The sequence below is a fragment of the Microcebus murinus genome, chromosome 4 (genome assembly GCF_040939455.1).
Source record: "Microcebus murinus isolate Inina chromosome 4, M.murinus_Inina_mat1.0, whole genome shotgun sequence".
Classification (NCBI taxonomy): Eukaryota; Metazoa; Chordata; class Mammalia; order Primates; family Cheirogaleidae; genus Microcebus; species Microcebus murinus.
The window spans coordinates 53,414,947-53,437,624 of record NC_134107.1 but is presented as its reverse complement, the minus strand read 5'-3'; the positions used below and the strand labels follow the sequence as shown (position 1 = coordinate 53,437,624).

Here is a 22,678-nt window from a genome sequence, read left to right as displayed (position 1 = left end):
AGAAATAAAGTGGAAAGTTAGTTAGGGGTAATTAGTCAAGGTTCTCCAGAGAAAAAGATCCAATAGGATGTATGTGTGTGTATATGTATGTGTATGTGTGTGTATCTGCACATGTGTGTCTGTATAAACAAGTGTATACATATACACACACAAATAAATATATGTTTATATATATGTACATATATATATGATATGTATGAGTATATTAAGAAGAATTAGGCTCATGTGATGATTGCGGTAGCTAGCAAGACCTAAATACATAGGGCACATGAGCAGATTGGGAGTTCCAGCAAGAATTGATATTGCAGTCTTGAGTTCAAAGGTAGTTTGGAGACAGAATCTCTTCCTCTTTGAAGGATCTCAGTCTTTTCTCTTAAGGTCCTCAACTGATTAGACAAGGCTCATTCAGATTACCCATTATGGAGGGTAATCTGCTTCAGTCAAAATCTACTGATTTAAATATTAATCCCACCTAAAAAAATACCTTTTCACAAAAATATCTGGGCTGGTGTTTGATCAAATAACTGAGCACCATAGCCTAGCCAAGTTAACTTATAAAATAATTAGCCACATCAGAGGTACCATTGTAAAATAAAGATAAGAGGTGGTGGTTTGAAATAGAAGTACTGACAATGAAGGTGGAGAGAAGTGGTAGATAACTATTGGACTCAGAATGTCCAAGACTTTGTGATGGAATGGAAGAATGTAGAGTAGAAAATTAAAAAAATAAAAATAAATTGCTCTCAGGCTACTGAATTAATAAATAAATTAATTAATACCTTTTACTGGAGGAGAGCAAGGTGTACATAGGAGAGAGGACAGTGAAAGGAAAATAAATGTGGTGGCCATTGGAAAATTAAGATTCTCAGGAATGAAACAGTCCAATTCCCTTAAGATTCCTTAGCAGGGTGTGGCTCTTACCATGAACAAGTCACCCAAGAGTTTGTTCCACTCAGACCCTAATGAGTTTGGGAACACTGATCATTCCTGCGGAGAAAGTCACCTCTTTTGGCTTGACAGAGGAATTCACAGGTTAGTCAGGGGCATATTATCCCTTACTTTTCTGGTGGCCACATGCATACAAGGCCAGAGGGTCAAAGGCCAGAACTGTACGGGTTCACAAAGCCCATCCCCAGTAGATAACCTTACTATAAGGAAAATGTCTCCAGAAATTTTATTGTCTGGTTCCACTTTGCTATTTGCTCTCAGTAAGTACTCGGTCATAACTCTAGTTATCTCACGCTTTTGAGGATAAGCTGCTGTTGAAATGGACACAGTCCTGATGATTTGGATGTATAGTAACCTCAGCATAAAGCGAATAACTCATTTGAAAAATAAATATTAATATGACTTAAAAAGAGAATTTTCAGCAGATTAAGTATTTTTTCATGTAAATCCACTTGTTTGTCTTAATTATAAATTTAACTGCTCTTTATTAAAAGTAAGTAACTATGGACTTCTGATTTACTACATGATATCTGAAAATCCATGCCTTACATATACTAAAAACTCCACACGAGCCAACTATATAGATAGGTAGATTTCAACAACCAGCACCCAGTTTCCTTCTATTATTATAATTATGGGATATTATTATAACAAATCCTTCAAAAATAACAGACATCACAAAGAAAATATTTTTCTACCAAGTTCTCTCTTCAGAGCCCCCTTGATCTCCTTGTTCCTGAGACTATAGATGAGGGGGTTCAACATGGGGATGACCACCATGTAGAACACAGACACCACCTTGTTCTGGTCAGTTGAGTAGCTGGACTTGGGCATCACATAAATGAATGTAATGGTCCCATAGAACAGAGTGACCGCAGTGAGGTGGGAGGTGCAGGTGGAGAAGGCCTTGTGGCGCCCCTCGGTGGAGCGCATCTTCAGGATGGTGATGAGGATGTAGATGTAGGAGATGGCTATGACAAACACAGTGACTACAACGATGGAACCAACAGAAAGTGAGGAAACAGCTATTGGGACACTGGCATCAGAACAGGAGAGTTCAATTAAAGGTTCAAAATCACAGAAAAAATGATTTACTCTATTTGGTCCACAGAAGAATAAAGAAAAAAAAGAAATAGTATAGGAGATAGCATTGAGAACACCAGCTATGTGAGCAACTAGGAGGAACTGCACGCAGATTCGTGTTGACATTTTGGTTGAATAAAGCAGTGGGTTGCAGATTGCCACAAAGCGGTCATAAGCCATGGCAGCCAGAATAAAGCATTCAATTGTCCCAAAGAAAGCAGCTGAACTCAGCTGGATGGCACAACCAAGATAGGAGATTGTATTTTTCTCCACCAGGAAGTTCACGAGCATGTTGGGGGTGACAGAGGAAGAATAGCCCATGTCAGCAAAAGCCAAGTGGCTCAGAAAAAAATACATAGGATGATGGAGCTGAGAGGAGATTCTGATTAGAATGATTGTGCTGAGGTTGCCAGATATGGTCACCAGGTAGATGCATAGGATGATCAGGAAGAGGATGACTTGAAGGACTGGATCATCTGTTAAGCCCAATAAAATGAACTCTGTCACAGCAGTGTGGTTCCCATCCACCAGGGAATCCATGAGATGAGATAGCTACTCCCAAAATGAACCTGTGATAAGAACAGTACATTAAAGCAGTTACAAATTTGATGATTGAATTTTCATTATTAAATATAAGGAGATTATTTTGAACAAATATATCATCCAAGGAAAGTATGCACTAAAAATTATTTAAGTATTTTTAATATTTCCAAGTAAAATATTATTATATCAAATAGTTTTAAATATCAGTTTAATCACTATGAAAAATGTTATATGATAAAAATGAAAACATCATTACAGTGCAGTGTGAAACAAATTAAATCACATTATGCAACAAAGTATTTTAATTACAGTATTATAAATGAAAAAGTATTATTCAGGAAATTGTATAGAGTTGAATGAAGTTTCAGTCTACATATTTAAGAAGTGTACTCCAGTTTACCTGGCTAACATACAGCCTGATCTTCATCTCCAAGGTTTTCTGGCTTTATTGCCTTTGACTTTATCCAAAGTGTCTGGGTGCTTGAGATGCTGGAGCATTCAGACCAATAAACAAAGTAGGTCTTTCCACAAGATATTTACTAACAGTGAGTTCCCAAAGCATCTCACAGTTAGTGAAGTTATTAGCATTATAGATGAGTCTAAGTTTAGCTAGCATTAAAAGATCATGTCAGTTTCTGTTCTTATGGATAAATAAGCAAAGATTCATGGTAAATTGAATTATGCCTGTTTATTCACACTAAATTGACTGTGGAAACTCAATTTAATTCAGTTACTTGCTAGCTGACTGATAGATTACATCTGCCCTGTTCTCAACTATGACTTGTGAGTACACATACAACTTTGGAGAATAAAGTTTTCTCAAGTGGTGAATGAAAATCAATACATCAGATTCACTCACAAAAGCCAAACTCTAACCTCTTGAAATGAGAATTCATTCACCTTACATTCAAAATCCTTGTTATTATATACAGCCACACTATATTATTGTTTGCCTTGGGGATAAATCTCTGAAGATTCTAGAAGTTAAAATGTGAATTCAAAAGCACCAGGGATAATTATCACATTCTCATGTGAATATTGAGCAGTTCAATTCATACAAACACAACTGATCTTTAAGGGTTCTGTCAATACTCAAGTGATCTTTTTGTTGTTGTCTTTCTGTTTTTCAAATTTTATCTAGGTGTCAGTGCACTTTCATTTTATAAATACGAGGAGTATAAGATAATGAATTATCTCATGGCTAATTACTGATTCTAAGTGTACTGTGATTTTTCAGGTTACAAGAATAATAAACTGGGAATATAACATGGTCACCTTACCTCCATTCATTCAACACCTGTTCATGTTTTAAGTATTTTGTACTGATAGATATAAGATACTACATTAGGCACTTTTGAAAATATGGAGTGGAAATTGCCATATAAAACAATTATGTAAGTGATGGATGTATTTTTCTATCAAAAGATATAAAATAAATACTACTAAAGTTGTATAGATAGAGATGTGGGAGGTAAAAAATGTTGGACACCTTCCAGATAAGACTTTATCTATCATACCACGTGCTTCCAAGGTATGACTACTCGTGAGTGACTTACATGACTAGAGGATGATGGTAGAAACAGCAACCTTCAAACTGAAGAGTCTATCTAAGTCTCTTGCTAACCCTAATATTAGAGAGTTCTATCTCATGCTCCCTCCTGATGTCCCCCCTTCATGGAAGTGGTTTACCACTGCTGACACCAACCAACTTTCATTCAGAGCTTCTTCTTTGCCTACCAAGCACTGTGCTTATCACTTTACTATTAATTCATTATCTCATTTAAGCCCCGCAATAATTTGGTGAGCAAATATTCCCATTCTCCTAATGAGAAGGCCAAGGTTTAATCTACTTGTCCAAATGTACTCAGTTGGGAAAAGTAAATCTAGGTTTTAAAATTCAGGTCAGACTGAAGGTTAGAACGTGTACTCTGTACTACTAATGTCACCAAGATGTAAGTGCCTTAGTGATGACCACTGGTTCCCAACTAATTCCTGATTTACAGTTTCTCTCCTCACCATCAACACCTTGCCTAATTAGCTAAAACTAGCTGGGCCTCCAGTATGACCCTGAGCACATGGCCAGCATTCAGGATCCTAATTTCCCCTCATGCACAGTTAACCATACCTCCCAAATTTCTATCATATGTGTCCACTTCTCCCCATCTCTCCAGTGCAATAGTGAACTAATTAATTTTCTTAGATGTAGTATTGCCCTTTCACAGGACAGCCAGAATGAGTTAATTAAAAGAATTTAATTGTATTCATTCTAATGCTATCAAATAATTATATGTACTTAATTCAAATGACTTATAAAAGAAAGCAATGCTCCAGAGACCCATCCTTTATAAATTCACAGCCTCACTCCCTGTAGGTAACCACTTTGATCTTTAAACTGCTTCATGATTAGAATACTTCCATATCTGAAAATAAAATGCTTTACTAAAGAAAAATTTAGAATTTATGTCTGTGTTCCTGCATTTTTCTTTTTGTTTAAGTTGAATATAATTGATGCAAAAAGAAAATTAGTGGTATTTCCATACCTGAAAGGATCAGTACAGATTTTATCTTTGAACCTATTATTACAAGGTAAGATCAGTAATATTAAATGGGCTAAATGTCAAAAAAGAAATTTTTAATCCACATTCTATTACAAAGATAAAATAAAAATTGTAACAAAAATGTCTGTACCCCCATAATATCCAGAATAAATAAAAAATTAAAAATTGCTTATTGCTAATAAGCCATGGAATGTGATGATACTATGTTTCCAATTTAGAGCAATTAATAAGTATATTGAAAGTGGAATCTCTCAGATAAGGGTATTACAAATAACCTATTCAATTTATACTAGCAAAATGAGAATAAATATAAACTTTACCCAACCAAAAAAGTATTTTTGATTTCTTTAACAGTCTTATAGATTTCCTTCAGCCTTTTATTTATATCTTATGCATAGCAAGATATAATATTTTTTGTGTTTTTTTATTTTTTCTTTTATTTCATCATATTATAGAGGTACAAATATTGTTAGGGTTACAAATATTGCCCCTGACCCCCCACCCTCCCCCCGATGTGTCCAATCCCCCGGTGGTGTGCATCACACACGTTATGGAAGCATACATATTAATATCTAGCTCAGTTTACTGTCATCTCACACTAGGCAAAAATGTGGAAGCAATCCAAGTGTCCATGGATAGATGAATGGATAAACAAAACATGTAGAATATACATGCAAGAGAATATTATTCAGCCTTATAAGGAAGGAAATTCTGACATATGCTACAATACTGATGAGCCTTGAGGACATCATGCTAAATGATATAAGCCAGTCACAAAAAGACAAATACTGCAAAAAATTCCACATACAGGAGGTACCTAGAGTACTCAAGCTCATAGAAAAAGAAGGCAAATGCTTCTTTACTCTTAAAGAGAGAGGGGAATGAAGAGTTATTATTTAGAGGGTACAAAGTATCAATTTTACAAGATGAAAGAGTTCTTGTGATAGATTATGGTGATGGTTGTACAACAATGTGAATATTCTTAATACCACTGAATTACATGCTTAAAATGGTTAAGGTGAAAATTTTATGCCAAATGCATTTCACTATAATTAAAAATAACTTTTAAAATATTAAGACAACATACCCACAGACCAATAGAAAGAATAGAGAGCACAGAAATAAATCAAGACATAAATGAACAACTAATTTTAGACAAGATCACTAAGAATACACAGTAGGAAAAGATAGTCTTTTTAACAAGTGCGATTGGAAAAACTAGATATATGCTTGCAAAAGAATGAAATTGGATGCTTCTTAAACCATTCACAAAAACCAACTCTAAATGAATTAAAGACCCAAACATGAGACCTAAAGCCATAAAATTCCTAGAAGAAAATCTAGGGGGAAATGTCCTTGACATTCACCTGGGCAGTAATTTTTTTTTTTATTTGATAACAAAAGCTCAGGCAAGAAGAGAAAAAATAAAAAAGTGGGGCTACATAACTAAAAATACTCTGCACAGGAAAGGATATATTCAACAAAATGAAAAGGCAACACATGAATTGGGAGAAAATATTTGCAAACTATATACCTGATAACAGCATAACATTCAAAAAATACAAATAACTCACATAATTCAGTACCAAAAAAATGGGCACAAGATCTGAATAGATATTTCTCCGAAGAAGGTGCATAACTGACTGAGGAGCAGATAAAAAGCTGCTAATCGATATTGCTAATCATCAAGAAAATGCAAACCAAAACCACAATGAGATATCACCTCACACTTATTACAATCACCATTACAAAAATGAGAGGAGATAACAAGTGATGGCAAAGGTGTGGAGAAAAGGGAACCGTAATGCACTGCTGGGAGGACTGTTTATTGGTATAGCCACTATAGAAATAGTATGGGGATGACCAAGCAATCAGCGTACTCTGCCAAGCAGAGTGTACAAGTGACCAAGCAATTAGTGTACACTAATTGGGGATGACCAAGCAATCATTTGGCAGGGTATATACCCAAAGGAAATAGAATCAGAACATCGTAGAGATATCTGAGCCACCATGTTCAATGCAGTTTTATATACAATAGCCAAGACATGGAAACACCTAAGTGTCTATCAACAGATTAATGGATGAAGAAAATGTGGTATGTTCTCTCTCTCTCTCTCTCTCTCTCTCTCTCTCTCTCTCTCTCTCTCTCTCTCTCTCTCACACACACACACACACACACACACACATAGACACACACATGCTGGAATATTATTCAGCCTTTTAAAAGAAGCAGATGCTGCCATTTGACACAATATGGGTGGTCCTAAAGGACATTTTGCTAAGTTAAATAAGCCATACACAGACAGAAAAGTATTGCATGATCTCACTTATATATGGAATCCAAACAAAAATGACAAATACATAGAAACAGAGACTAGTTTGGTAGTTGCCAGGGGAAAAAGGGGGAGGTAATGGGAAATATAGGCCAAAAGCACAAAATGTTGAACTTATGTAGGATAAATTTAGCAACCTAATGTGCAAGAAGAAGGCTATAGCTAATAATATTGTATTACATGCTGGAAATTTGCTAAAAGTAGATTTTAGGTGCTCCATAAAAAAAGGTAACTATATGAGATGATGGATACGATAATTTGTTTGATTGTTTTAATTCTATCACTATGTCCATGTATATCTAAGCATGTATAATTTAAACATATACAATTTTTTAAAAATCCAAAAAAAAGGAAAAATATGTTGTGCCACTCCCTTATGGTTTCATAGCTTCAGATGAGAAACTCACTGTCTTTCAAGTTCCTTTTCTCTTATAAGTAATGTGTTCTGTCAACTTAAAAATCCTGGGGTCTTCATAAATTTGGAGAGGAGAGCTTTATTTCTTAAGAAGAGGATCATAACCTTTAGGCAGGAAGTGCATCCTCTGGCTGAAAACCAAAACAAAGTACTTTGAAGGAAGGTAGAGTGGAATACAAATTTGTGCTTAATGGGTTGGCCAAGTATACATGAAGTGTACATATTCATCATATTATAGGAGGAGCTATGAATATTCACAAAAGGGATACTAATGCATGTGTGCTCAGCAAACATGCATGTTTACATACACCCAGTGCACACTTGGAGGTGGAGACATTTAAATGTATTACAATTAGGCTGTATAGGTCAAAAGATGAAACAGGGACAGGAAGGCACTCAAGTGCACAGCCTCTATAAATCAGCCAGAACCAGTCCATCGGCGGTGGTTTCTTATCTAGAGAAAGTTACTGAAAATCGTCACTTGTCCAACCAAACTGTAGTTAGGGCTTATGCGACATGTGGGTAGGGGTTAGAATCTTATTTTAATATTACTTATCTGGATGTCAGTGTTTGTTTACTTGCTAGAGAAGAGGAAAACCATTGTGGCACTTCAACACAGTTTATTCTTTAGGTGTGTGCCAGGGAAGGGGGGTGAGACCTAACCTTTGCCTGGTGTGGCCTTAGTCACGTTTATAACTTGATATCTTGTTGACACAAAGAGTCCATTCTGTCAGTCTTATGATCTCTGTTTTAAAATTAACAATAGTCAGTTGCTGAGTCTAAACTGCAAAAGGGAGAAGTATAATGAGGCATGTCTGACCTCCCAACCCATCATGACTGTGAACTCAGTTTTTAAGGTTTCTTTAGGGTCCCTGTGGCCAAGAGAGGGTCCATTCCATTGACCTGGGGGCTTAGGTTTTATTTTTACTTCTCAGTCCTGTCTCTCTGGCTGCTTTCAAGATTAATCAGTCTTTAGTTTTCAAGAGTTTAATTAGGATGTGTCTTGGTGTGCATTTCCTTGGTTTACCTATTTGATATTTGCTCAGCTTCCTGAATCTGTGGCTGTATTGATTTTTCACCAATTTGGCAATTTTTCTATTTTCATTTCTTTGAGTACTTATTGAGAACCCCTTTCATTCTCCTCTCCTTTTGGAATCTCAAGATAGAAATATTTGCTCTCTTTTTTGTCCCATACATTCATGGAGTTCTGTTCTTTTTTTGTCCTAATCTATTTTTTTTTTCAAAGCCTAATCTATTTTATTTGTTGTTTAGAACAGGTGAATTTTATTCACTTTTACTTAAGTTCACTGATTCTGTGTCCCATATCTCCACTATACTACCAAGCTCATCCAGAGAGTTTGTTATTAATTTTTTAATATTTCTATAAATGTATATTGTAATTATATAATTTCCATTCACTTTTTCTTCATAACATATATCTTTGCTGAAATTCTCTATTTTCTTCATTTTTTCAGGAAAATTATTGATTGCTTATTGAATCATTTTTTTCAACAGCTGCTTTAAATCCTTGTCAGAAGTTTGAATATCTTATTTGTCTTAGTGTTGACATGATTGTCTTTTTTCATTCGAGATAGGTTTTTCTGGTTCTCAAAATAACAACTGATTATAGACTGCATCATGGACTTTTTGAATGTCACATTATGAGACTCTAGATCATCGTCAATCTTTTTTTTTTAGCAGGCAATCATCCTTTTGGGGTGTAGCTGAAACTGGCAGGTGAGTGACTGTACTTATCTTCTTGCTGGGCTCCACTGACCCCAGTCTGCCAAAAATGGAGTACTAAGTTACACTGCTTTCTTTCAGAGGGTGAGCTGGAAGTTCAGCTCCACTTCTGCCCTACTGATATATTCCTAGGGAAGATGGGGTACTGACTTCCATGTCTTCTTGCCTCTGAGTAACTTCTGCTCCCTGTTGGGAGCCACTGCCCCTAGGACACAGAAAGGTGGAGAGCTGCTTCATCTGCTTTGATGTTGCAGGGAAGATTGCCAGCTCAGCTCCTCAGGGCCACCACCAACTGGGGGGCCACAAGAGGGAAGAGTACAGACTAGCCCCACCTCATACCATCTCATTAATTCTTGTTTCTGCCAAATGTCAGTGGAGGCTCAGTTCTCCACTGGATCCGGCTGGCACAAACCTGGCAGGGCAAACAAAGAGAGGGTACGGGGAGGTCAATTCCCTGCTTGTCTCCACTTAAACCTAGGGAAAGGGGGCATGGAATGTTTTTCCATTGACGTTTATCTGGAATTGGGCAGAAAATGCCAAAAGATTGTTGTTCTTTGAAGGCCACCGTTTTTCTAGTTCTTTGATTAGGAAGGAAGAGGCTTTTCTTAGCAGTGTTTTTGTCTGTGTCTGTTAGCAGTTCTAAGTTGGCGGTTTCTGCACCATATTGTCCAGGTTATATAGGAACAATAAGAAAACCCAAATGACCCATTGCAGTATTCCTTCTTAAGTCTCAATGTACTTAGACAGTCACACTTCCTCATTCTACTTTTCAAAGTCTTGTACTTGTTTCCTGTGCTACTTCTAGAGTGATGGGGATTAGTAATAAGAGGCAAGACCTGAGAAAACTGGGCTACTGCAGGTCAAGGGAACTGGAAATCTATGTCTTCAAACATGTACTTTTTTTTCCTTTTCCTTTTTCTAATTTCAAAAGATTACAGGGGTACAAATGTTTCGGGTTACATGCATCAATTTTTTTATTCCTGAGTCAGGGTTACAAGTATGCGCATCACCCAGAAAATGTTCATAGTACACATTAAGTAGGTTTTCACCAATTGTCTCCTCTCCCCTCCTCCCTGCTTGATTTGCACTTAGTTTTACTTCCCTCTGTGCATATATGTGTGTTCATTGGATAGTTCCAAGTTAATAGTGAGTACATGAGGTGTTTCTTTTTCCATTCTTTAGATACTGCACGTTGGATATTAGTCTCCAGTTCCATTCGAAATGTTAAAAAAGGCATTAATTCATTATTCGTTGTGACTGAGTAGTATGCCATAATATATACATACACCACATTTTATTAATCCACTAATGAATTGATGGGCACTTGGGTTAATTTCACATCTTGCCACTGTGAATTGTCCTGCAATAAACATTTGAGTGCAGGTGTCTTTTCAATAAAATCACTTCTTTTCCTTTGGGTAAATACCCAGTAGTGAGACTGCTCAATCACATGGTAGGTCTACTTTCAGTCCTTTGAAGAATCTCCATATTTTTTCCCATAGATGTACTAATTCACTGTCCTACCAACAGTGTAAGAGGGTTCCTTTCTCTCTGCATCCCTTCCAGTATGTATTATTTTTGGACTTTTTAATAAAAATCATTCTAACTGGGTAAGATAATATCTCATCGTAGTTTCAATTTGAATTTATCTGATAATTAGTAACATTGAGCGTTTCTTCGTATGTTTATTGGCCACTTGTCTCTCTTCTTTTGGATAGCTTCTGTTCATACCCTTTGCCCACATTTTAATAGTGTTCTTGGTTTTTTCCTTTCTGATTTGCTTGATTTATTGTTAGGTACTGGTTATTAGCTCTCTATCAGATATATGGGTTGCAAATATTTTCTCCAATTCTGTAGGTTGTCTATTTGTTCTGTTGATCATTTCCTTAGCTGTGTAGAAGTTCTTAATTTAATCCAGTCTCACTTATTTATGTTTAATGTTACTGTGATTGCCACTGGGGTCTTCATAAATTTTTTTGTATAGGCCGCTATCTAGAAGAGTTTTTTCAACATTTGCCTCTAGAATTCTTATGGTCTCATGCCTCACATTTAAGTTCTTTATCCAACTCCAATTAATTTTTGTATGTGTTGAGAGACATGGAACCTGTTTCATTCTTTGGTATGTGGCTATCCAATTTTTACAGCACTATTTATGGAATAGACATTCTTTTCTGCACTGTATATTGTTGTATGTTTTGTCAAAGGTCTGTTAGCTGTATGTGGATGTTTTTATATTTGATTTCTTGGTTCTTTTCCATTAGTCTATCTATCTCTTTTTTGTCAATATCATGTTGTTTGTGATACTATAGCCTTGTAATATAGTTTGTACTCTAGTAATGTGATGCCACTAGATTTGTTCTTTTTCATTAAGATTTCTTTGGCTATTCAGGCTCTTTTCTGGTTCCAAGGGAAACAAAATTTTTTTCTCTAGATTTATGGTATATGACATTGGTATTTTCATGGGGCTTGCACTGAAAATCACTTTGTGTACTATGGATATATTAACAATGTTGATTCTACTAATCCATTAGCATAATATATTTTTCCTTTGTTTGTATCATTTGTGATTTCTTTCTTCAGTGTTTTGTAGTTCTCTTTGTAGAAACCTTTCACTTCCTTGGTGAAGTGTATTCCTAGGTATTTTATTTTCCTTGTGCTATTGTGAATGATACTGAGTCTTGATTTTATTCTCAGCTTGACTGTTATTGGTATATAGGAAGGCTACTGATTTCTGTACATTGATGTTGCAACCTGAGACTTTGCTGGATTTATTTATCAATTCCAGGAGTAGTTTGGTGGATTCTTTTGTTTTTTCTAGATATAACATCATATCATCAGCAAAAAGTGATAGTTTGACCTGCTCTTTCCCCATTTGGATACCCTTTATTTCTTTCTCTTGCCTGAATGCTCTGGCTAGGACTTCCAGCACTATGTTAAATAGAAGGGATGACAGTGGGCACCATTACCTTTTCCAGTTCTTAAGGGTAATGCTTTCAATGTTTCATTCATTGTCATGTTGGCTGTGAGTTTGTCATATATGGCTTTTATAATCCTGAGATATGTTCCTTCTATGCCTGGTTTGTTGAGTGTTGTTATCATTAAAGGGTGGTAAATTTCATCAAATGCTTTTTCAAGAGACACAGGCTGGCTGAGTGCATGAAAATATACAAGCCAAGTATCTGCTGTCTCTAGGAAACACATCTAACACAAAAGGATTCCTACAGACTCAAGGTGAAGGGATGCAAAGAAATATTTCAAGCAAATGGAAACCTAAAGAAAGCATGTGTACCCATTCTCCTATCAGACAAGATTGACTTTAAATCAACAATAGTAAAGAAGTCAAAGATGTTCATTATATAATATTAAAGGGAGGAATTCACCAAGAAAATTAATACACTCAAATCAGAGGCATTCTTATGCGCCAATAAGAGTCAAGCTGAAATTCAAATAAAAAAACACAATACCTTTTGAAATAGCCTCAAAGAAAATCAGATATCTAGGTATATATTTAATGAAAGAGGTGAGACACATGCAGAGAGAACTGAAAACACTAAGAAAAGAAATTGTAGAAGATGGAAACAGATGGAAAAATCTGCCTTGCTCATGGATTGGTAGAATCAACATTGTTAAAATGTCAATACTACTTAAAATGATCTACAGAATTAATGCAATCCCTGCCAAAGTATCAACGTAATTCTTTACAGATTCAGAAAAAATAATTCTACACTTTGTATGGAACCAGAGAAAACCTCCTATAGCCAAAGCAATCTTAAGAAAAAAGTACAAACTGGGAGGTATCAGTCTAGCAGAATTCAAGCTGTACTGCAAGGCTATAATAATTGAAACAACATGGAACTGGCACAAGAACAGAGACATAGATCTTTGGAATTGGACTGAAAGCATCCACATATTGTCATCTGATCGTTGACAAAGCAGACAAAAATAAACACTGGGAAAAGAATTCGTTTTCAATAAATAGTACTGGGAAAACTGGTTAACTACATGGAGAAGGCTGAAACTGGATCCCCACCTCTCACCTCTTACAAAAATCAACTCATGGTGGATAACAGACTTAAACCTAAGGAATGAAACCTTAAGAGTCCTAGAAGAAAATATAGTGAAGACTCTTTCAGACATCTGCATAGGCAAAGAATTTATGAAGAAGACCCCCAAAACAATTACAGGAGCTACAAAAATAAATAAATGGGACCTGATCAAATCAAAAAGTTTCTGCAAAGCCAAGGAAACTATTGTTAGGGTGAATAGATAGCCTACAGAATAGGAGAAAATATTTGCTTTCTACACATACGATAAAGGGCTGATAACAAGAATCTATATAGAACTAAAAACAACAACAACAAGAAAAAATAAAACAACCCCATCAATAAATGGGTGAAGGACATGAACAGAAACCTTTCAAAACAACATATAATAATGGCCAGAAAACATATAAAACAATGTTCAACATCTCTAATCATTAAGGTAATGCATTTCAAAACCACAATAAGATCACCTAACCCCAGTGAAAATGGCCTTATCAAAAAATTCCAAAACAAAAAATGCTGGTGAGGATGTGGAGAGATAGGATCACTCTTACACTGCTGGTGGGACTGCAAATTAGTACAAACTCTGTAGAAAGTAATTTGGAGATACCTCAGAGAGCTAAAAATAGAAATACCATTTGATCCAGCAATACCAATATTAAGCATCTACTCAAAGGAACAAAAGACATTCTATAATAAAGACATCTGCACCTGAATGTTTATGACAGCAGAATTCACTATTGCAAGGATGTGGAAACAACCCAAGTGCCTGTCAATTCATTAGTTGATTAATAAAATATGGTATATATATATACAATGGAATACTACTCAATTACAAAAAACAATGGTGATCTAGCAACTCTTATATTTTCCTGGATACAGCTTGGGCCTATCTTCTGAAGTGAGTTATCCCAAGAATGGAAGAATAAGCACCACATGTACTTGCCATGAAATTGGCACTGACTGATTAACACTAAGGTGCTCACTTGGTAGCAATATTTATTGGGCGTTAAGGGCGTAGGGGTATGCTTCCCATGGGGGAAGAGCATGCCTCTAATCCTGGCTTGGGTGAGGAAAAGTCATAACATGTAACCAAAATTTTTATAACCCCATAATATCCTAAAATTAAAAAGAAAAACCTCACAACTAATGGGTGCGGAGCACACTGTATTAAGGATGGGCACACATGTAGCTTTGGCTTGGCTGAGACAAAGGCATTATATGTAACAAAAATCTTTGTATCTCCACAATATTCTGAAATTTTAAAAAATAATAATAATAAATAGAAACTGTTAGCTAAAAATGAATGTGTCTCAGACACAAAAATCTCCTAATGGTAAAGTGTTCTCAAAGATCTTGTTTACCACAGATTATATATGTCTCAAAACAAATCAAAGATTTTAAGATTAATCAAAATTAAGAGTATATTTGTGATCTTGAGATATACCTTGACCTGTATGTGCCTCTGCTACACCTTCTGTAATATAAGGATTGAAACAAAATTTTAAGGAGTCACTCTCTGTATAAATTAAGTTAATACCATACCTGTACATCACTTGGAAAAGTGCCTAGACAATAGTGAACAATTTTATTGTTCCCTGCTATTGTTAATACTGTCACTATGACTACTGCTACTATTCCTAATATTTGGTTTCTAGATTGTCTAACTCTCCAAATATGCAAATACACAAGGGAGAAATTGTTCAATAGAAGTGTGATTACAAACCTTTTAGTAAACGAGGCTCTGATTCAGTTGCTAATCCGGGTTATAACAGTGTTAAGGCAGTGGTGTAGATATGGTGAGTATGAGTTTGTCAAAACCTTGTAACATTCAATCACTTGATTCAGTTGGAAGCATTCAACATTTCAGTGATGGGGATTCAAATTAAGCAGAGAAAGTGTTCAAGCAAGAACTAAAGCTTCATTCAGCCATCAATTATCATTAATTTTTTCCTTTATTTCAAATATGCAATTATGCTTGCCATGTTCTACAAATTTTTGTGAATATTAAGTTCATGGGGAAGAAGAAAGGCACTGAGCTTCAATATGAAGTGTACAACATTGTGGAAAAAGGAAACATCAAATCTGTATCTACATATGTACTGAGTATGCTAAAGAAAATACACAAGGTTCCATGTAACATTATTCTATAAAATCCTACAAAACTAACAGGCATCACTGGAAAATATTCTTCTACCAAGTTCTCTCTTCAGAGCCCCCTTAATCTCCTTATTCCTAAGAGTGTAGATGAGGGGATTCAACATGGGGATCACTACCGTGTAGAACACAGACACCACCTTGTTCTCGTCAGTCGAGTAGCTGGACTTAGGAATCACATAAATGAATATAGTGGTCCCATAGAACAGAGTGACCGCAGTGAGGTGGGAGGTGCAGGTGGAGAAGGCCTTGTGGCGCCCCTCGGTGGAGCGCATCTTCAGGATGGTGATGAGGATGCAGATGTAGGAGACGGCTATGACAAACACAGTGACCATAAGGACAAAGCCAGCAGTAAATGAGGAAACAGCTATAGGGACCCTGGTATCAGAACAGGAGAGTTCAATTAATGGAGAGAAATCACAGAAAAAATGATTGACTCGATTTGGTCCACAGAAAAATAAAGAAAAGAAGGAAGAGATAAAGGAAGAAGAGTTAAGAAAACCACCCATATAAGCCACTATGAGTAACTGGACACAGACTTGTGTGGACATTTTGGTCGAATAAAGCAGTGGGTTGCAGATTGCCAGAAAGCGGTCATAAGCCATGACAGCCAGAAGGAAACACTCAACTGCCCCAAAGAAAGCAGTGAAACCAAACTGGATGGTGCATCCAAGGTAGGTAATTGTATTTCTCTCCACCAGGAAGTTTACAAGCATGTTGGGGGTGACAGAAGATGAAAAGCCTATGTCAGCAGAAGCCAAGTGGCTCAGAAAAAAATACATAGGGTGATGGAGCTGAGAGGAGATTCTGATTAGAATGATTGTACTCAGGTTGCCAGATACGGTCACCAGGTAGATGCACAAGATGATCATGAAGAGGATGATGCGAAGGGCTGGATCATCTGTTAAGCCCAATAAGATGAACTCTGTCACAGCAGTGTGGTTCCTGTCCACCAGGGAATCCATGAGACAATGTAGCTGCTCCCCAAAAGAAACTGTGAGGGAAAGAGAACGTTAAAGCAGTTACAAAATTCAGGGTTGCATTTTCATTAATAAATAGATGAAGGTTAATATGAACAAATATATCATTCAAGGAAGGTTTGGACTAAAATTTGTTATATTGAATTTGGAGTCTCATTGTTTACATATTTTTGTGTAATGAGTCATTCCATAGTTTAAAACTTCTTTCACCAGAAACACCAAAAAAGAAAAACGAAAACCCACCAAAAGTCCAAAAAGAGGTTTGGAACTAAAGATTTAAAAACAAAACAAAAAGAGATCATAACTAAAACAAAAAAAGATTAAATATATAAGTGTACAATTATGCAATGGAGATTTGAGTATTAGCTAACATTTACTGAATGCTTACTAAATTACTGGCACAGGGTTAAGAAATATATATATATATGTATTTTTAATTTCCATAAAATAATATTCAGTATTTTTAATTTCCATTTTATATATGAGGATCCTGATTTTGAAAATGTAAAGTAACTTACCTAGGGTTACATAACAAATGGTGATATCAAGATATGAACCCCAGGAAGCCTGGTTCTAGTCAATTCCTACAGAAACTATGTTACAAAGGAAAGTGAATATTTACCATGAATTGGCTGGCACGATGGGTCACCCTGTAATTCTCGCTTTCTGGAAGGCTGAGGCAAGAGGATAGCTGGAAATCAGGGGTTCAACACCAGTGGGAGCACAGTGAGACCTCATCTCTACCGAATAAAAAAGAAAAACAAAAATAAAATACACAAAACCACAAAACTCAGCCAGGTGTTGGCAGATGCCTGTAGTCCCAGCTACCCAGGAGGCTGAGGCAGAAGGATAACTCACAGCCCAGGAGTTGGAGCTTATGGTGACTGCAATCGCTGCACTCTACCCAGGGACACCAAGTCACACTCTGTCTCAACAACAACAACAAAATATTTACCAAGAAAACAGTACACTCGAAAATAAGTGGATAACTGATGAGCATTTCAGTTTTCTGACAAATAATGTATAAAAGGCATGCCTAATTAGTTATGTAGTTTACCATATCTGTCAGTTAAATAAAACTAGTTTTTAAAAAGAGAGAAGTACAATTTTCTTGAAAGAGCAAGAGAGAAATGGAAAGAAATTTCAAGTATGTTTATAAATGAAGTCACCTAGTGTACACTTGTTAAGTCATTTTAATATTTTCAATTAAAATGTTATATCATGTAGTTTGATATATAAATCTAATCACTATGCAAATTTTATGATTAATATTCAGAGCACAATTATAGTATATTTTATTCAAACCAATCAAATACTTCCCACTGTGTCAATGTTTTCCAATTAAAGTATTGACATTATAGAAAGAAATACTATTATTTTGGAAATAATATGCAGGTGAATAATCTTTCAGCCTACAAAGTTTATAGTTTACCCTGATTCACCCAGCTAGTGGCCAGTTTGACTCTCTTCTCCAAGTTTTCTGGCTTTATACCCTTCACATCGTCCACAGTGTGCAGTTGTCTGTGATGCTGGAGCATTTAGACCAGTAAACAAAGTAGGTCTTTCCACAACATATTTACTCACAGTGAGTTTGCAAAGCATCTCACAGTTAGTGAAGTTCTTAGCATTGTGGCTGAGTGCCAAGTTTAGGTAGCACTAAATGAGAATGTGAGTTTCTGTTCTTATGAGTGAATAAATGAAAAATCTTCCTAGGCTGAATTATGCCTGTTTATTCACACTAAAGGGACTGTGAAAACTCAATTTAATTCACCTAAAGTTACTTGCTAGCTGACCAATAGATTATATCTGCCCTGTTCACTATTATGACTTTTGAGTACACATACAACTTTAGAGAATAAAGAGTTCTCAAATGGTAAATAAAAATCAACACATCAGATTGACTCATAAAAGCAAAATCTTACTTCTTGAAATAAGAATTCACTCATGTTACAGTTATAAATTAAAGGCCTTGTTAATATATAGCACCCACAGGATATTATTCTTTGCCTTTGGGGATAAATCTCTAAAGACTTTAGAGATTCAAATATGAATTCAAAAGCACCAGGGATCATTATCACATTCTCAAGTGAATATCTAACAGTTCAACCCACACAAACACAACTAATGTTTAAGTGTTGCATCAATACTCAAGTGATCCATGTTTTCATTTTATCTAGGTGTCAGTGTACTTTCATTTTATAATTACTGGGAGTATAATATAATGAATTATCTCATGGCTAACTATTGATTCTAAGTTTACTGTGATATTTCAGGTTAAAGATAACTAAATTGCAAATATAGCACAGTTACTTTACCTGTATTGATTCAACCCTTGTACATGTTCTAAGTATTTTGTACTGATAGATATAAGACACTTTATTAGGCACTGTTGGAAATACAGAGGGAAAATCCCACATAAAATTAAATTTTAAACGACACAATTATTTAAGTGATCAATGTATTTTTATGACAAAAGATATAAAATAAATAAATACTACAAAAGTTGTATAGAAAGAGAACTGGGAGGCAACAAACTTGAACACCTTCGAGATAAGACTTCATCTATCATACCACATGCTTTCAAGAGATGACTACTGTTGAGCAACCTACCTGATTAGAATGATGGTGATAGAAACGGCAACCTTCAACCTGGAAACCCTAAGTCTCTTGCTAACCCTAATATTAAAGAGTCCTACCTCATACTCTCTCCTGATGCCACCCTTGGTGGAAGTGGTTTACCACTGCTGACACCAACCAACTTTCATTCAGAGCTTCCTCTTTGCCAACCAAGCAATTAATAAGTAGAGTGAAAGTGGAATCTCTCAGGTAAGGTTATTGCAAATAAGTTATTCATTTTATTCTAGAAAAATAAACAATAAATATAAAGATTATCCAAGCAAAAAGTTTTTTTGATTTCTTTTACAGTCATATATATTCCCTTCAGCTTTTTATTTATATCTTTTGGTAGCAAGATATAATATTACTACCCAGCTGAGTTCACCATTATCTTGCAGTAACCAAAAATGTGGATGTAATCCAAGTCTCCATGGATAGATGAATGGACAAACAAAATATGTGGAATATACATACAAGAGAATTATTTAGCCTTACTCAGGAAGGAAATTCTGACATATGCTTCAACATGGATAAGGCTTGAGGATATTATGCTAAAGGATATAAACCATTCACATAAAGACAAATACTGCAAAAAATTCCACATATAAGAAGTACCTAGAGTACTCAAGCTCATAGAGAAAGAAGGCAAATGCTTGTTTACTGAGGCTTAAAGAGAGAAGGGAATGAAGAGTTATTGTTTAGAGGGTACGAAGTATCAATTTTACAAGATGAAAGAGTTCTGGAGATGGATTATGGTGATGGTTGCACAATGATGTGAATATTCTTAATACCACTGAACTATATGCTTAAAATGGTTAAGGTAAAAATTTTATGCTAAATGTATTTTACTATAATTAAAAATAATTTTTAAAATGTAAGAACAACATACCCACAGACCAATAGAAAGAATAGAGAGCACAGAAATAAATCAAGACATAAATGAACAACTAATTTTAGACAAGATCACTAAGAATACACAGTAGGAAAAAATAGTCTCTTTAACAAGTGCGATTGGAAAAACTAGATATATGCTTGCAAAAGAATGAAATTGGATGCTTCTTTTTTTTTTTTTTTTTTTTTGAGACAGAGTCTCGCTTTCTTGCCCAGGCTACTAGAGTGAGTGCCGTGGCGTCAGCCTCGCTCACAGCAACCTCAGACTCCTGGGCTCAAGCGATCCTCCTGCCTCAGCCTCCCGAGTAGCTGGGACTACAGGCACGAGCCACCATGCCCGGCTGATTTTTATATTATATATATTAGTTGGCCAATTAATTTCTTTCTATTTTTATGGTAGAGACGGGGTCTCGCTCAGGCTGGTTTTGAACTCCTGACCTTGAGCAATCCGCCCGCCTCGGCCTCCCAGAGTGCTAGGATTACAGGTGGATGCTTCTTAAACCATTCACAAAAACCAACTCTAAATGAATTAAAGACCCAAACATGAGACCTAAAGCCATAGCAACATCCAACCCAATAGAATGATCGGTAATCTACCTTACCTATTAGTTCTCTCAATAAATGTGAATGGCTTAAACTCTCCACTCAAGAGACATAGGCTGGCTGAATGGATAAGAAAATACAGGCCAAGTATATGCTGTCTTCAGGAAACACATCTAACCTGCAAGGATGCATATAGACTAAAAGTAAAAGGGTGGAGATCAGTATTCCAGGCAAGTGGAAGCCAAAAGAAGGCTGGCATGGCAGTTCTAATTTCAGACGATTTAGTTTTTAAACCAACAAAAGTAGTGAAAGACAAAGAGGGTCATTATTTAATGGTGAAGGGCACACTTCAACAAGAAGAGATAACAATTTTAAATATATATGCACCCAACTTAGGTGCACCCAGTTTCATAAAGCAAACCTTACTGGAGCTAAGCAAATGGATTAATAGCAACTCCATAATCACCAGAGATTTCAACACCCCACTGACGGCACAATACAGATCCTCCAAACAGAAAATTAATAAAGAAATAATGAACTTAAACAAAACCCTGGAACAATTGGGTCTGATTGACATCTATAGGACATTCTACCCAAAATCCACTAAATATATGTTCTTCTCATCAGCTCACGGGACATTCTCTAAGATTGACCATATCCTAGGACACAAAGTAAATCTCAAGAAATTTAGAAAAATAGAAATCATACCATGTACCTTCTCAGATCACAGTGGAATAAAAGTAGAAATCAACCCTAACAGAAACTCACATTTCTACACAAAAACGTGGAAATTAAACAACTTCCTACTAAATGATTACTTCATAAATGAAGAAATCAAGACGGAAATAAAAAAATTCTATGAAGAAAACGACAATGGAGAGACAAGTTATCAACTTCTCTGGGACACAGCTAAAGCAGTTCTGAGAGGAAAGTTTATCTCCATAAATGCCTATAACCAAAAGACAAAAAGATCACAAATAGACATTCTAATGAAACGACTCAAAGAGCTGGAAAAAGAAGAACAGACCAACCCCAAACCCAGCAGAAGAAGTGAAATCAACAAGTTCAAATCAGAACTAAAGGAAATTGAAAACAGGGAAGCTATTCAGGAGATTAATAAAACAAAAAGTTGGTTCTTTGAAAAAATAAACAAAATTGACACACCATTGGCTAAGCTAACGAAAAGCAGAAAAGAGAAATCTCTAATAAGCTCCATCAGGAATAAAAAAGGAATTTTTAAAAATTCAAAAAAAAACAACGATGTTGTGCCATTCCCTTCTGGTCTCTTAGCTTCAGATGAGAAACTCGCTGTCTTTCAAGTTTCTATTCTCTTATAAGTAATGTGTGCTGTCAACTTAAAAATCCTGAGGTCTTTATAAATTTGGAGAGGAGAGCCTTATTTCCTCAGAAGAGGATCACAACCTTCAAGCAGGAAGTGCACCCTCTTGCTGAAAACCAAAACCAAGTCTTTTGAAGGAAGGGAGGGTGGAATAGAAATTTGTGCTTAATGTGTTGACCAAATATACATATCCATCAGATTAAAGGAGGAGCTATGAATATTCACAAAGGGGATGCTAATGCATGTGTGATAAGCAGACATGCATGTTACATACACCCAGTGTTCACTTGGGGTGGAGACAACATTTAAATGTATTACAATTAGGCTGTATAGGTCATAAGGTGAAGCAGGGACAGGAAGGCACTCAAGTGCACAGCCTCTACAAATCAGCCAGAACCAGTCCATGGGCAGTGGGAGAAAGTTACTGAAATTAGTCACTTGTCCAATCAAAGCTGCAGTCAGGACTTGTGGAACATGTGGGTGGTG

General features: G+C 35.9%; 3 protein-coding genes across 3 annotated transcripts in view; 1 reads left to right on the top strand and 2 right to left on the bottom strand.

Annotated features, from left to right (window-relative positions):
- EIF3F (eukaryotic translation initiation factor 3 subunit F) overlaps positions 1-22,678 on the top strand; it is a 288,155-nt gene that overhangs the window by 10,901 nt on the left and 254,576 nt on the right. The gene's annotated exons all lie outside the window — the stretch shown is intronic.
- LOC105882726 (olfactory receptor 5P76-like) lies at positions 1,624-2,575 on the bottom strand. The gene has a single exon (XM_012785360.3). It carries the CDS (start codon positions 2,569-2,571, stop codon positions 1,624-1,626), a length of 948 nt encoding a protein of 315 aa, XP_012640814.2. The 5' UTR covers positions 2,572-2,575.
- On the bottom strand, positions 15,832-16,788 carry LOC105881937 (olfactory receptor 5P76-like). The gene has a single exon (XM_020286878.2). The coding sequence runs from the start codon at positions 16,786-16,788 to the stop codon at positions 15,832-15,834; it is 957 nt and encodes a 318-aa protein (XP_020142467.2).